This window comes from Leptopilina heterotoma, unplaced genomic scaffold (genome assembly GCF_015476425.1).
Source record: "Leptopilina heterotoma isolate Lh14 unplaced genomic scaffold, ASM1547642v1 Lhet_91, whole genome shotgun sequence".
In the NCBI taxonomy this organism is placed as follows: Eukaryota; Metazoa; Arthropoda; class Insecta; order Hymenoptera; family Figitidae; genus Leptopilina; species Leptopilina heterotoma.
The window spans coordinates 524428-541913 of NW_025111197.1; the positions used below are offsets into that span (position 1 = coordinate 524428).

The following is a 17486-nucleotide window of genomic DNA, read 5'->3' on the forward strand; positions in this document are numbered from 1 at the left end:
AGAATACCATTCAACACGACTACATACAATGTGACAAAGTTAATCGTCGCGTAATCTGTCGTTCTTTCTCCAAACCAATGTTGCAACAAGTCCGTGGTAAAGTAGACAGCATATTTGCCTTCATAATCAAAGCAACAGAGAAAAAAATCACATTTCCAATAAAATAAACATAAAACCTACGAAATGTCTAAAATATCGTTGATTTTCTGATATTTTTGTTCCTAAAGTATTAAAAACTTGTATTCTTAGATTATTTACAATTATTATTAATGATGCTTCAAGAAAAATGAGATTTGTATATAATAATTATTTTTCAAAACAGTTAAACGTCTGCTAATTAATGCCTTCTTATCATGAATCAATTATCCGATACGATAACTAGATCAGCCGTCAAAATATCTGTTCGTCAGTTCGCATTGAAAAAATATTTCATTAAAAATAATTAATTGATAAATTGACTATGAATTTATAATTATTTAGATTTTTTTGAGTAATTTTTAAATACTTTTTTTATTTTTGAAAACATATGGATATGTCTTAATATTAAGGTCGTTAGAATGCAAACTTTGTAGGGCACTTAGGGATACGTAAAAATCAGGAAATTACAATTCTCATGACTCAATATAATATCGAAAGCATCATTGAGAGCAATACATTCAACCGTAAAAATGGAAGCATTACAATGAAAAGATTTTTTAAAATAAATGTTTAATTTAGGACTGGGACATATGCAAGCTGATCCTATATAATCAGAACCAGTCTTTGAACTTTTCTGAAGAAAAGTGGACGATTCTAATAAAAAATAATTAATATTAATTAAAATAATTAATAAAATCTTCGAGAAGTTTTTTTTCTTGTATACAATACATATTACTTTAACTACTTTTTCACAAATAAACAATTTTCAATTCGCGTCTTGTAATTTTGTAGGTATTTTTAAAATTTATATTTAATATATAAATTTTTTTTAATATCTTATTTTCATATTTTTGTACGAAATATTTTACTGTAATATTTCAATACATTTTTATTGGAAGTTTTTTTTTCTTAAAGGTAGTAAATTTGATTATTTATTCAATATTAAACGCATCTATTATGAACTTTCAAAAGAGGTTTTATCAATTTTAATAAAAAGATTACTTTGAATTATTGATTTATTTCTGTTCAAAGTATTTGTCTTGTTATTACTCTTGTTGAAGAGAAAAATATGAAAGGAACTTTTATTTTGATCGAAAGTTGCATAAATTTTCGTATACGAAAGAACGGTTCAGGAATATTGTAATTTGCATTTGAGATGGTAAAAAGAAGTAAGAGAAGTTTGAAAGATGGATGCGGGAGATTCTGAAATTGGCAGAATATGCAAATCGTGTTAGCGTTCATCCTAAATCTTCACCTTTACAAGTATCATTTAAATGTGTGCAACAGAGCTGCTTTTTCGTTGGATACATGAATTATTATTGATGTTACCATAGACTTGAAAAGTATCGACTGCTTTTGTAGAAAATTATTAGTAAGGTAAAAATATCATTCTATTGAATATGATCAACATCTGAATATTCGTATTATCCTGCAAAGGTCTACCTTGAGAGCTTGCAGCTTGTTCAATAAATTGTTTGCTTAAAAGTATGAAGAGTTTCCGTGATGCTTACACATTTTTAAAATATTAAAATTTTTTAAGGTATTTGTTTATATTTATGGGTACAAGAACAAAATTGGAACAGAACACAAAAATTATAAATGCAGTACAATTTAGCAAAACATGTTCCAGATTTCTTATTCATCCGGATAAAAGAATAATAAAAAAATTAAAATAAAAAGTGCTGGAGTTTAATTTAAACATCATCTTAATAATACAACTAATTGTGATAAAATTGTGGTACCAACGAAAGAAGAAATACAAAATATTCTTTTTATTCCGCATTACAAAGGTTAATTATTTACAGATAATGATTACTTTCATTTTAATTAAAAATTATAATTTTAATTGTTTTTTTAACTGAAAATTCAACATTTTTTAAAATTAAATTTAGATGCTTTAATTTTTAATTCTTCTCTCTCTTTTTTATTATGAATAAAATATGTACTGGAAACTGACTAGCCTATATAAGTATATAAATTATTTTATATTTTAATTATTATGAATTTTAATAAATAAGATATTAAGAAAAATGTACATATCATATGATTTCTGAGATTCAATGGAAATTTGAAAATTTTATGTGACCAAGTGATAAATTCTACATATATCATATTACAAATTGTACATTTAGAATTCCACATTCCGGATTTCACATTCCGGCTTCTAGATTCCACATTCTGGATACCACATTTCAAATTCCACATTTCGGATTCTACATTCCATATTCCTGATATAACATTCCACACTTCAAATTTCACATTCCGGATTCTACATTCCATATTCCTGATACAACATTCCACATTTCTGTTTCACATTATATATTTCGCTTGCTGAATGCCAGATTCCACATTCGAAATCCATATTCCGGATTTTTTACCTTATATTACACATTTCTAATTCCATATTCTGATCCACTTTCCGTATATCACATTCTTCATTCCACATTGTGGATTCTACATGCAAAATTGCACATAACACGTGCAATAATGTGGAATTTGAAATGTTGAATCCGGAATTGTGAAATTTTAAATGTGAAATTCGGAATGTGGAAGCCGGAATATGGAATCCTGGATGAGTACTATAGAATCCTTAATGTTGAATGTTGAATGTGGAATATGAAATTTTAAATACGGAATGCGGAATAAGTTGAGAAACCGACCCACTAGTTAAAATTTTGTTTTTATTTTATTATTATCGAATCACGGAATTAATAATCAATATATACATTTATAATGATTTTATTATAAGTGAAACAAATTTAATTTTAATTTTATATAATTTCTTTTTAAAATATTTTATATTTATATTAAATTAAAATTTAATTAATTTATAAATTATTTTACAGAATTAAATATCGTAAATTTTTTTTAAATACACGATTTATCAAACTATAAACTTTGACGCATGCATGGAAGTATTTGCAAGATTTGCAATATAATTTTTTCTAGAGAACTTTTCGGTTTATGATTTTTTTGTTTATAATTTTTACAGAAATTATTTTAAAAATATAGAATTTTAAATTTTTTATATTTCTCTTTATGACTTGTTAAACATTATAACAAAAACCCTTATAAATGACGAAAAGTTATAAATTTTTGATTTTCAATAAATTTTTATTAATTTTACTTTTTAACAAATAGAAAATAAAATTTTCTTATTTTTACAGAAACTTTTAGAGACAAAACTTTACAGGCGCATGATTATATTCCCCGCAATGTCATTTGACAGAAATAACATTTTACCAAACTGCATTTGACTGAACTGTCATGTTAACGAAATGACATTTAACCAAATTACCATTTTATTGAATTTGTTAGTCTTACTTATCGTCATTGTTGCAAATTGTCACTTTAGCGAATTGTCAATTTGATGAATTATCACTTTTGCGTCTTATCTTATATAAATAAAAATTTAATATTGTAAAGTTAGACAACAATAATATTACAATGCAATATTTTTTGTGACTTTTTATGTACTACTTTTTAATTGGCTTGTCAAATAGAAAAATATTAAATATTATTGAAAATTTTCTTGAAAACTTACTTAAGCGAGTTTAAAAAAATATAAGATTCTTTATTATTGTATGAACCTCTTTAATGTTTGAGTTAGATGTTATATCTTAAAAATGTGTAAAGCGATTTAATGTACCAGACATAAATCAATAAATGTTTCCCCGCTATCAATAAATGAAAAAATTGCATATTTATTGATTCTTTCTAAAACATAAATAAACAAAGCAAATTAAATATTTAAAAAAGTAAACCATCTCATTTGAAGTCTCGCGTACGAATAACAAGAGGCAATTTAATTATACTTTTACTATATTCTATTGTAGATTAATAGTATTGTGCGTAATATTTTATCAAAATGTCCCTTAATCAACAATTTTAAATTTTTGTTATTAATGAATTAGAACGTTTTTTTGCAGATAACAAATTGGAACCGTTGCATATCAACTAACCTTTGACACGGAAAATAATCAGTCTAATGAAAACAATTCACATATAAACCAAAATGAATCATTTATACACGTAAAATTAAACAAGCTTCATTATTAATATAAAGTTAATATATTTTTATATCTAATTACGGATTTAGTAACATGAAATGACAAATTTTGTATTTTATTTAGATTCATGTAATTAAAAAAATATTTGTATTCTCTGAATGCAATTAGTTTCGTTAAGTGAGTGATAATAACAATTAAGTGATCAGAAAAAAGTTTGTTTATTATAATGGTGGGTCAATTTACTAAAAGACAATGGTTAACCTTGATTGTTATCAGCATTGCCGATTTTGCTAATGCTGTCTGTGTCTCATTACAAGCTCCTTTTTATCCTCAAGAGGTAAAAAGTGCTATTATAAAATTATTAAATAAAATAGAATTATATAATTAATAAACTTACATACGTATTGTTTCGTAGAAAACAAACCTTGAAGTTAAAAATGTTTTAAAAACAAAAGCAGTAATTTTGTAATATTTTATATTTTAATTGCTTTCCTCATTCTTTAAAATGTATCAAATATATAAAACATTGCTTAAAATAAGTAGAGAAAAATAAAAGTAACTAATGCAGAAGTGGAAAAAATAATAATTAAAAAATGTAATTGATTCAGCAACTCATTTAATTAAAATATAATTAACAAAGATAAATAAATTTAATGTCAATATACTGGACAATATTTAAAAAGTTGTGTCAAAACAATTAGAATACTTTTTTTTATCATATTTAGGATATGCATGTTTTGGTATTATTTGAGATGTGATGATTTTGTTTTGCGGTCACAGCGATTTAATTTTAATCATATTTTTTAGTATAGAAAACTATATCATTTTCACATTATAATTGATTTACAGATATTCAAATTCTATTTAGTTAATTAGAAATATTAAAAATACTAAAATGTACTTTGCAGTTACTTATATCTAGTAGGGTTATCATTAGTACTTGCAGTAAAAAATGTTTGTAAACTGATGTTCAAAATACTTTGCAGGTCAACATTTTCATCTCAATCAGACTTTTTTAAACTTGAATGCTTATTATGTTTTTAAAAATATGTTCACTTCACGTTTACGACTACAAAACTTTGCTTTTTCTTTTGTTCTTGTTAAAAAATATTGCTGACTATAAATAAAACAAAACGACTCATTTATTTTGTTTATTTCATAAATGAAATAATTAACCTAAACTAAATATTTGTTATTTAGTAAATCTAAAAAGATATTACTGAGCATGCTTAACTTTGCGTGTTGTTGACCGAATATATTTGTTTTTATAATATGTAAATAATTGTTTTGTACTTCATTAAAAATTATATTCTTTGTAGGCTGAGAAAAAAGGAGCTTCAGCAACAGAATATGGTTTAGTATTTGGAGTTTTTGAATTGGTCGTGTTTATTATCAGTCCAATTTATGGTCAAAAGGTAAGACTTTATTTACCTATTCGAAAACAATTTCTGACTTATAAAAATATTTAAATATATTTCAAATTTTCTCTGAATTAGGGGAGAGTGGGGCAAACCGGACCGGTGGGTAAACCGGACCCCTCTCAATATTTCCGAAATGGCGAAATTGGAAAAAGTGTTGTTGACAAATTTAAAACAACCATGTTTAGTATACCTTATTTTTACAATCTGACAGTTTTAGCTTGCGTTTGTGCGACGAAGGAAGCAAAAGTTTTTTTTTAGTTTTTTTCTACACTTATACGAATTTTTCCTTAAGGAAATTCTGAGGAAATCGAGTAAATAACATGTAAAAATACATTTAACTTTTCGCCCCAGGATGCGTTTTTGGCTTTAACAACAAATATAAAAAATCTGAGTAAAGATATTTAGCAAATACCTTCAGGTATCTCTTCAGGGGACCTAAATAATGAAGTAAAAAAATCGCGGTGAGAATAAATGCAAAAAATGTACTTAAAAGTTGATATTTTCTTTTACGAAAAAATTTTCAAAAGTAGAGGGAAAAAAAAATTTAAATATGGACACCACAAAAATGAACAGAATGTCACATAACTCCGGACATTTATTTAGGGTGATAACACCCTTATATAATGCAATGTTTTTTATTATTGTAGATTATGTAAATGCAATATTATAAATAAAAAATCAAACGGTCCGGTTTACCCCAGGGGGTGGGGCAAACCGGACCGTTTGCAAATTTTTTTAAAGTTAACACAGCAACTAAACAATAAAAGATAAAGTATAGGTGTTTCTGGGAAAAAGTTGCGCAATTAAATGATCTTTCAAACAAGCCATCAAAAAATGAAATCGGCTGATTCGTTTAGTCACAAGAGTCAAAAAACCGTTAGGGGGTCCGGTTTGCCCCACTCTCCCCTATGTAAAATAAATGTTGTCACGAAACTTCAAGAACAGTCCAGCACCATACGAGACACTAAATCCTAATCATTTTGAGAAATTTCTAAATAGTTTAAATATTTTTAAATACAAAAGCAAAGCTATACTCCATAAATGTGTAGAACTGCGGTTTCCATTTCCAATTTAGCATTATTCAATTTCATCTGAATGCTGTTAATTTTCAAACTTAAACCATCACCAGCTATAATTTACTTTTATATACCTGATAATGCAATTTAGGGTATGGTACCTGGGTAATAAGGTTGAAATCCTTAACTGAAAAATATGTTGGGTCATTATAGAAGTTTAACTTCTCTTAAAGTTTTATATTTTTCAAATATCAAGTCAAATCTCGAATTTATTCCAGTATTTAGTTTACCTACTATTGGTATAAGTATTATTGATATAAGCTTTGATTCATTGTTAGTTTACTAATTGTTATTAGTAATTATTAGTTTACTCAAGTGATTGTTAAATGTAATATATGTATAATCATTGAAAAACCTTTAGAAACGACTAAATGGAAAATTTATTAATAGCTACATCGAATTGGACCAAAACTTCTCTTTAATGGTGGAATTTTAACAACTGGTACTTCTGCAATTATTTTTGGATTATTGGATAAAGTAGATGGACATTATCCATTTATTATCTTATCATTTGTAATTAGAATAATTGAAGCCTTAGGAAATGCTGCCTTTCTTACTGCCAGTTTTGCAATAATTGCTAAGGAATTTCCAGAAAATGTAGCTACTACATTTGCGAGTTTAGAAACATTTTTTGGTTTGGGACTTATTGTAGGACCTACTGTTGGAGGAGCTCTATTTCAGGTATAGTGTAAACATTTATGTAGAAGTGTTGGAGTATTTTTTATCAATTTAAAATTTAAATTTAAAAACATTAAAAAATAAATTTTTAATCCCGTGGCCAAATGTTCAGATAAATACTATTACACCAGCTATTTTCATGTTTTTTATGTATAAGCGCTTCCTATAAAGATTTTATGTATTTTAATAGCAAAAATATTTTTTTTTCTATCTGCAAGTATTAATTTTGGCTACTTTGAGGTAAAATTAAAATTTCACTTCGTAACTACCTGATTATTTTTAGATCGGTGGTTTTGTAACGCCTTTTGCAGTTTTAGGATCAGCACTGTTCCTGGCTGCAGTAATGACTGCATTTGTATTACCTGTTCATGAAAACAGTGAAGATATTACTCATAACAGTGGGGGTAAATTAAAATTATATTTTAACATGTGTAACTACTGTACAATAAGAATTTATTTAAACTTATAATTTAACTTACATACACTATTGTCCTTAATTTAGTGAACACTTAAATCTACTGTTATCAAAAATTATTATAATAAATATTTCCAAATTGACGCAAAAATTCAGATCATTATATTTTATAGTTAAAAAGATTTAAATCTTTTTAACTATAAAATGTTAAGGATCTGAATTTTTGCCTTCTTTTACGTGTTCCTTTAAGTACAGATTGTACTGTCCACTTATATTCATAGGAAATGTTAGTCTTCGAACCATTTTGTAAGATAGACTAAGTGCATCATCCTATTAATCAGAATAATAAAAATTTTAAACATAATTTCGTATAAATAGAATGAATACAGGATTCGTACTTTCTATTCTGAAATAATAGATAATAATAAAATAATAAAAACTAAGCAAAGACATTTTTGCAGGATTTTCTGCAGTTCTGAAGATTCCAGGCGTAATAGTGTCTACAGCTTCTATCGTCGCTACAAGTATGAGCATTGGATTTTTACAGGCCACTCTTGAACCACATTTGAGAGAGTTTAATTTAGGGCCTGTTGTTGTAGGACTAATGTTTGTTGTTAATGGCGGTACATACGCTATTACTGCACCAGCTTGGGGTTGGTTCTGTGACAAACATCTTGATCCTAAGGTATGTACACTACCGTCCAAAAGTATCAGGACGATTACATTTGACTCTATGAAAAAACATGCCATCACTTTTTCAATAATATCTCGGAAATAAAAGGGGGTACAAAAAAAACTTAAATACGGTTAGAAAGCTGATTAAATTCTGCATAAAATAAGCCGTCTTTGAAGTCATTTCGTTAATTATTTTTTAAGTTGTAGAGTGAGAAAGAAATAAAAAAAATTATCAAATTTTCTCATTTTTGTCTCTTGACTTCAACTTTTTCCAAAATATAGAAAAATTTAGATAAAATTTTTTTAAAAACACAGAATTCTTCGTTAGAATTTCAGCTTTAAAATAAGCCTTTGAAAATTAGAAAGGGTTAATCCGTCTTCGATATATCATTAAAAATGTGAAGCCGTGTTTCGACCGATTGGTGCATTGAAATTCAACTGTGACGAGTCGAATGTAATCGTCCTGATACTTTTGGACGGTAGTGTAATAATATTTTATATTGCTATTGACGAAACTTAAACCATAAATATATGAATGTGCAAATACTAAATTAACAAAATTTCAATAATCAATTCTAGATTGCTACAATAGTTGGATGTGCTTTAGTTATGGTTGGATTTTGTTTAATTGGACCATCACCATTAATACCATTTCCAAAAACATTTTGGATGACTGCCGTCGGTTTAGTATGTCATGGATTAGGACTGGCTGCTCAGTTAGTTGCTAGCTTTACAGATGCATTAAGAACATCAATGTAAGTTCAATTGAGAAAGGTAAGGTTGGAGGCAGTCTGAAACTCATTAGACGTGAGAATTTTCACATCAATGAAGTTTTCATACTTTTCTAATAATTAATAAAACTTTAGTATTAAATAATTAGGTTCAATTTTTATCTATAATTAATACTGCAAATTAGCGTTACATTCTTACAAATAGCACTGATCCACAATATTTAGTTTGTTATGAATAAAATTTTGATATTAACGATCAGTCCCCAGTGGGTACACTTGTTCAAACAAAGTCCTAAGGATACATTTTTGCGGATGTCTTTTGGACTTTGACAGTAGACGTACTAAAATGTTTCTATGGCTTGGCCATTAGATTTCTTTAAGATATCTAAAAGACTTTTTTTATTTTAAGCTTTGAAAATGTAATTTCCCCATTATATATTGGCTCCTATCGTATAAGCTTCTTATAGACACTATTTAATTTTATGTTCATTTGCAGATCACATGGATTTCCAAACAGCTTAGAAACTTATGGTTTAATAAGTGGCCTTTGGACAAGTTCTTTTGCTCTTGGAGCGTTCATTGGACCTAGTGTAGCTGGAATTTTATTAGACTATATAGGTTTTCAAAATGCGTCAATGTTTATTGTGGTCCTGCATCTGATAGTAGTGAGTAATTTATACCGATAACTTTTAGTTAAGATTAGTTTAAAGATTGATCTAAATTTACAGTTAACTAACAAGTCAATCCTTATTAATAAAATCAGACTTTTGTCTGTACATTGCATAAAATTCAAAATTTCTATTATATTCCTTCTTTTTACACTCTAACGAATGCGAAAATACTATTAAGAAAATTATGTGTGTATGTGTGTATGTGTGTATGTATGTCAGCAAATTTTCGACCGCGTATCACGGAAAAACGGTTCGATCGTTTGAAGTGAAACTTGGCAGTCTTTTAGGCATTAGCCTAACTTAAAATCCTAGCGATAGTAGATTAAAAAATATTAATATGGACGAAAGTTATGCCATTTTTTCAAAAATTCGAAAATTCGAAATTTTTAGTTTTTTCATATACTTTAGTGAATTGTACTTAAACTTGGTACAGGGTTAATTTTAGTGTTTCTTATTAAGATTTAATCGTCAGAATAATAAAATTTTGAATAACAAATAAAAAGTGTTAGATTTAAATATTGAAAAATTAAAAAATTAAAAGTTTAAAAATTGAAATTTTTTTGTAATTAATTTTTATACGGTTTTATTTCTTAGGTCAACAATAAAAATTTGTTGTTGAAATCATAAGTTTACTTTCTTAAAAGAATTCTATTAGGTCAGAATATTAACAATATCTATATAATTAATATGAGACTTTTGTCAGTATATTGCACAGAATTCAAAATTGCTATTCTATTATATTAATTAATGATCAAAAAATGAAAAACTCATATTTCATTCTGATGACTAAATTGTAATAAAAAATACTAAAATTAACCCTGTATCAAATTTAAGTAAAATTGATGACAATAATTATTTCAAAAGATTAATTTTGAATTTTAAAAATTTTGAAAATATATAGCACTAGCTGTCGTACTCGTCTTCGACGGGTTTTAGTTTCTACCAATACATTTAACAATGTTTCTACCAATCTGGAAAATCAAAAATACCCGGGAATTTAATTTCATCGGAAAATTAATAATTAGTTACCATTAGCTATTTCGGTAGTATAATTATACTATTTGAATAGTCTCCACCCTTTAGCAAAAAAATAAAAAATTATCAAAAATTCGAGAAACCGAATTTCTTAAAATTTAACATTTTTTTCTTCTCTTTTATATCATTAAGCTTCATTATTTTTGTACTCTTCAAAAATACTTTACTTATATTTAATAGTCTCCACCCTTCGGTAAAAAATCTAAAATTATGGAAAATTAGCAAAAATTCAAAAAACCGAATTTCTTAAAATTCAACATTTTTCCTTCTTTTTTATGGCATTTAGCTTAATTATTATTGTTTAATGTAGCAAATTTCTTACTTTACATACTGATTTACTATAGCTACACTAAAAAAAGTTATATGATTCAAGTAATTATAATTATTTGAAAAATAATATCTTATTTAAAAAGTTTTTATTTCGATCTAATAAGAATTTATTTCGTTTAAATAATTTTATTTAGTTGAATCAAATAAATCTTAATTGGATTAATTAAATAAATACTTGACTCTAATAAATGAATTTATTTAACACAAATAATTTCTAAATTTTATATTTTTTCATGGATTGCTTCTAAACTTTCTATAGTTGAGTATTACATGTTATTTATTAACATTTTAGCATAATTTTGCAAAAAATAATACTTTATAGCTAAAATGGAAATATAAAAATATTTTTAAAAAATCGAAAATTTCTAAATTTTACATTTTTTAATGGATAGCTTTTAAACTTTATATAATTGAATATTACATGTTATTTAGTCACATTTTAGCATAATTTTTCAAAAATACTATCTTATAAAGAAGATGTAAGTATAAAAATGTTTTGAATATGAAAAAACCGAAAAAATTATAATTGATACCAATTGTTATGAAGCTTAATTCAGTAGTATTTGTGGGCTCTCTGATTTAACTTTTAGAGATATCTTGATCAATGTAAAGACAAAAGTTAAACACGGTGTTTATTTTGGTTTAAAACAATTTCCGGCTATGTCCAAATTTTTCCTGGTTTATTCGACGGGTTTTTTTTAATAATACATTTAACAGGGTGTCTACCAACCAGAAAAGACGTAAAATATCAGGGAATTTAATGTAACCGAGAAAAACTGGATCTACTTGCTATACAATTAGTTCGAATTAGACTGTACTATAACTCAAAAAACTGAAGGAAATTTTAGATTGATTTTAATACATTATATTGATTGAAGTACTACAAATTGAGAAATATTGTTTTCTGCATTTGAATTAGTTAAAAATAATTAATTTGATAATAAAAAGTCGGTCACTGTTTCAAATGGTATTATTTTCCTAATGAAATAGACAATAGTAACTAATTATTATTTTTTCCCTGTCAAATCAAATTCCCGGCTATTTTCTGGTTTTCTAGGTTGGTAGATACACTGTTAAGTGCATTATCAGAAACTACAACCCGTCGAAGACGGGTACGACAGCTAGTATGTAATATAATCTAATTATCCGAACTCGAAAAGTATATTTACCAGTCAAAAGTCGTGAATAAACAAAAGGCGACAGAATAGGTGGTTGTTTAAGTGTTAAAGTAGAAGAGAAAGGTAGTATACGCAGGAATAAATAAATAGCCAGTGTATCGTCTCAAGAAGATGCAACGTTACTAAGTTCCTCTCCATTTTTCTGCTCGTAAAGGTTTCTCGTTACAAATTTAACCTTTAATTCGAGTCCAAATCTATTTAATTATCGAGGATCTTGAACGTTTCATGCATCAGTCTTTTTTGATATTTGGCAAAAACATGGGTCAGGTATGGGAGAATAGAAATCAAATTTTGCTCATTTTTGATTAATTAATAATTGATGTGTTGACTGAACAATGTAAGGGGGTCATACACCATCCCGATTTTGAGAATGTTTACGACGGTCAATTTTTTTGGAAGTTAGAGTGAGTTTTGTAACCAAGATACCTATATATATGAAAAATTGTATGCATGGAGGAAGATTTTACAAATATTTAAAGAACTATTTAAAATGTGTCTTGACATTAAATACAAAGGCAATTTGGGTTTTTACTGAGTATAATAGGTCTATAGTGGGTTATTGGTTGTATTTCCATGCTATAACATGAGCATCCAATAAACGTATATATTAAATGAATATTTATGTTTGAATTGTATTGTAGGGTATAGCTGCTGCCATTTTCTTAACTTGCTGTGTGTCTGAAACCAAACCATATACAGAGATTACTACTGCAGATGATTTAAGAGCCTCAATAACAGATAGCGGAAGATCACACAGCATGAGTCTTCCTTTGGGTGCAAGAGGAGGAAAAACTATACTACTGGATAGACCGAGTGGAATGAATTCACTATTTGCATGTAACAGTTACTCCAATAGAGCAGAAGCTTGGTCTCGAGCATCATATAACGGACGAAATTCATTTAATTACGGCTCCGTTGAATCGATACGTTACTTAGATCGAACTACTTGACTTTGAACGAATATGGAATAACTAATTTAAATCCATTCGAAAATAAAAATGTTATGTTTGCTTAAGTGTTTTGTTTAAAAAATGTAAACTACTGAATAAAATTCTTTTTATTGTATTTCGTAAATAAAATTAACTTTGTGGATACAGTGACGTTTTCTTTAAGATTATTTCTTAATTGCTTTGTCAATAGTATATGCTTGACAAATAATAAAATAAAAACATGCTTTTATGCCCGCAAAGAAGCTTGCCCAGAAAAATAAAAAAAATTTATATTATTAAGGCCCGTGTGGAAAAGTTCAAGGTTGGGCCCAATTGGGAAGCCCATCTTATCCCAGTTTGGGATATGACTTGGCTTGAAACTATAAAACCAACTTATTCCCAATTTGGAAAATCTAATTGGGCCCAATCTCGCATTCCTGCAAGAACATTTCCAATTGCGTCAACAATATTTTTTTAATTGGCAATTGCAGATCCATTCACATTTTGAGTTCTCATTATAGCATCTACAAAAAATCGAAATATTAATTTTGAGTTTATAATACACTTTATAGAATTTATTTTTAGGAAAAAAGAAAGTTATTTAAAAATAAAGATTACTTGTTTTACCTTTAATACATTGGTGTATCTTGAATTTATTAAGCGTGTACTTTTTCGACATCTGCTTAATGTTGGTAAATTTGCAGGCGAAGTCCCTGGAAAAGAATTTTTTCAATATATTTATTACACTTTTGCTTATATTGCCTCCTGTATCTAGTAGGAAATGTAATAAAGTTATCTGAAAATTGAATTACATTTATAAAAAGTTAATTAAACATTTATAACTTTAGATAATAGTTCATTTTTCTGTTTAAGATTACAAAATGTTATCGAAGTTTTTTATCTTTCAATTTGGTATTAAATTCAGTAAATTTAACAATATCATTGAATGGCAAATTTAATCCTAGATCAGACGTGATAGAGTTAACAGTAGGCAATCCTTTTTCTCTCGACAATGTCCTTACCTTTTTTAAGGGTAATTGCGTGGCATCATTTGTGAACGATCCCAATTCGATTAAATAGAAATTAAATTTTAATTTTATTAAATATAACCTCTGTCTAATTGAGATTCGGCTAAAAGGTGATTATTCCTAATAAAATTGTAACAACTGAAAATTTTAACAAATGACTTTTAGGGCCTATTTATGCGCCTCATAAAAAAGAAACATACGGGATTGTCCTATTAATTTATTGTTATAAGAATTCCAGGAATCCATTGGTTGAAGACTTGCTTTAACAATGCTCCAGAACTGTACTTGCATCAGCTGTGTATGGTGGTGGTAAAAATTTAGCAAACAGTTTACCATTCTTTTTATTAAACTCGACCTATGTAGTTGAAGTACGAGACGTCTCGCGAGACAGAAGGCTATACACACAATCATACCTGTAGCGGTTGTGCATAGGTGCCGCCACAGATATAGGGTAGACCAAACAAATATGCAAAAAACAAAAAAATATAGTTTAATTGAACAAAAATTTGTACAAAACGACGTAGACAAATAAAAACTATTTAAAAAAATTAATTTCAACTATCGATTACAAAATTTATCTTAACAATTTCGGTCAACTCGCGCAGATGTAGCGTTTAATGCACACTCTACATCACATTTCACAAAGTTAAAAAACCGCTGCCAAGTTGTATATTTTTTTGTATAATTTTGGTGCTCATTTCATGAACACTTTACTTCTTCATAGAGATAAAAATAATAGAAATATATGAATAACTTTTCATAAATATGGTAAAAGTGATTGAATTTTGGGTCAATCAATTTACTTTTAAATACCCTACAAGATAATTACAATAATTTAATAGTTAAACAAAAATTTTTAAACAAAAAAGTTAAGAAAATAACTATTTTCACAATTTTTGGTTTTTAAAATACCAATAATTTAAAAATTTATTATCAAATTAGGTTCAAAAATAGGTCAATCGAAGCGTTTTTTAATGCTCTACAAGTTGATAACGATAATATTAAAGTTACTTCTACGTTTTTTAACAAAATTTTCAAAAAAGTCTCATTTTCCAAAATTTTTGATTTTTTAAAGTTTAATAACTCCGGTTAATATGGACGAAAAATGTTCAATTAGGGCTCAAAAGATGCGTCTAAAAAAACTCTACAAAATTATGGAAAAACATTTATAGGTGTCCTAACATTTTTTTAAAGTTATGGGCAAAAAACGTTTTTTTGCAAAATTAAAATTAAAAAAAAAATTTATTTAAACTTTATTAATCTATCAGAAAGTACTCTCATTTTATGTCCGCAGGTGAGATCTACAACTTAAAAAAAATTCAACCCAAAAGCTCTTGATGATTTCGAGATATTTATGAAAATGTGATGTTTACACACACACACACACACACGGAATGACATTTTTTAAAAATGTCATTTTTGAACTCCTGAGGTCAAATAACATAAAGATATGTCAAAAAATCGAACTCGAAAAATTTCGGTATTACAATACTTCCTCTATGAGGAAGTAAGAAAATAATAATTGTTTTTATATTTGAAATTCGTTTTATATAGGTGATTTGCACGTAACTAATATTTGGCGGCGTCACAGAAAACACATTCAAAATAAAAAATTTTTGTTTGGGTATGGATACATTTCACAGGTATATATAAAACCTATTCGCAACCACAAATATGTACAAATAGATATTATAATTTTTGATAAATTGCGGAATTCCCTCCAAAATTTCAGCTCCGTGGCGTGTCCGTTTTTTAAAAATTTTAAGTTAAAATTCAGAAATTTTATTGAAAACGCCGAAACTGGAAACGAAAATTTTTGTAATATGAATTGTGTATATAGGTGAACAATTTGTACATATAATGCATCTTCTAATACTATTCTTATAAAATTATAAAATGTAAAATAGTTTTGTCCACAAATTTTTTCAATTTTGTAATAAGATTTTTTCCCCTATAATTTAACTGTTTATGGCACATTTTAATGTTATCTAAGAATTACAATCTAAAATAAGATCCATTAGCAACAAATATCAGTAAAAAAAAGGTTCAAAAATTGGAAGTTCTACACTCATAAACAATTTTTTTTGTAAAAATGTGAAGGTCACAAAAAAAGTGATCAGTACCGTGGTATTACTATTCTTTTAATCTAAACACTCTCTGTTGTAATTATTACGATTTTTTTGAAGATTACAATAAAAACAAATTATCTGCCCAAAGAATAGAATTATTTTGCAGAATTGTCGGAGTTAGGTTAGTTTAAATGTCAAGTTTCAGCTCCGTGGTGTCACATAAAATATCAGCTCCGTGGCGCCTGTGGCGTACAGTGTGAAGGTGCAAATTCATGGATCAACATTTGCTACAATAACACATATTATAGAAGAGGACAAACATAGTTGTGTCCTTTTATATTTCAGTGCTTCGGCAACCGTTGACTTATTAAAAAACACCTTATTATTCGAAAAAACACGCCTTTACTTTTTGTGCTTAATTTAAAATGTCTTTATGTCAACCATGAAGATCGTAACGCTTTTATTTGTGAATACTTTTCTGAAATTAGTTTTATGCGCTAATTTCATAATGTTATGAAAATAAAATCCTCTGATAGACCCCAGGATGGGGCTACTTTGTGCATTGATCTTTCTGTTTTTATAATGTTACGTAAACATTTTTTTGATCCTTTCTTATTCATTAAATCTTTTGTGTAGATATTTCAGAGTAAATTAAAAAAGAATAAGATATTAAACAAAAATTTTGTAAATATTATACAACAAAATGTAAAATAAAACATTAAGATTTTGCTAAAATTATGATTTATTAAAAATTAACAACCTTTTCTCTTTTATATTACTCAGAAAATAAATAACACTTTTTCTTTTTAAATATACATTTTACAATAATACATTATAATCATTATAATACTATCATTTAAACACATGTAAATAACTTTGAATCTCATCATTTCAATAGGAGCTTTTTTAAACGTTTTGAATATGATATTTTTCAAAAACTTGAAATTAATATTTTAAGGTTAAATGAATAACAATTTAATATCTAATACACTTTTCAAGTTATTAGAGAAACGAGAGAAATAGTTTTAAAACTAATTTCAAAAACTTATAAATATTAATTAAAGTTAATTTTTTGTCGTTATGTTGCTTACCGGTTGAAGTT

At 26.9% G+C, this 17486-nt stretch overlaps 1 protein-coding gene and 1 long non-coding RNA gene across 2 annotated transcripts; one reads left to right on the forward strand and one right to left on the reverse strand.

Annotated features, from left to right (window-relative positions):
• The first annotated feature begins 4157 nt into the window (after window positions 1-4157).
• Window positions 4158-13450, forward strand: LOC122511936 (MFS-type transporter SLC18B1-like). The gene is made up of 8 exons (XM_043627508.1): window positions 4158-4485; window positions 5468-5563; window positions 7036-7326; window positions 7607-7727; window positions 8200-8423; window positions 8993-9168; window positions 9641-9809; window positions 13000-13450. The coding sequence occupies exons 1-8, from the start codon at window positions 4375-4377 to the stop codon at window positions 13306-13308; spliced, it is 1497 nt and encodes a 498-aa protein (XP_043483443.1). The 5' UTR covers window positions 4158-4374; the 3' UTR covers window positions 13309-13450.
• Window positions 13451-13592: 142 nt separating this feature from the next.
• On the reverse strand, window positions 13593-14928 carry LOC122511937. Its single transcript, XR_006302568.1, has 3 exons — window positions 14310-14928; window positions 13915-14000; window positions 13593-13811 (listed from the first exon to the last, which is right to left on the reverse strand). It is a non-coding gene; the product is annotated as an uncharacterized LOC122511937 (long non-coding RNA).
• Window positions 14929-17486: the final 2558 nt, after the last annotated feature.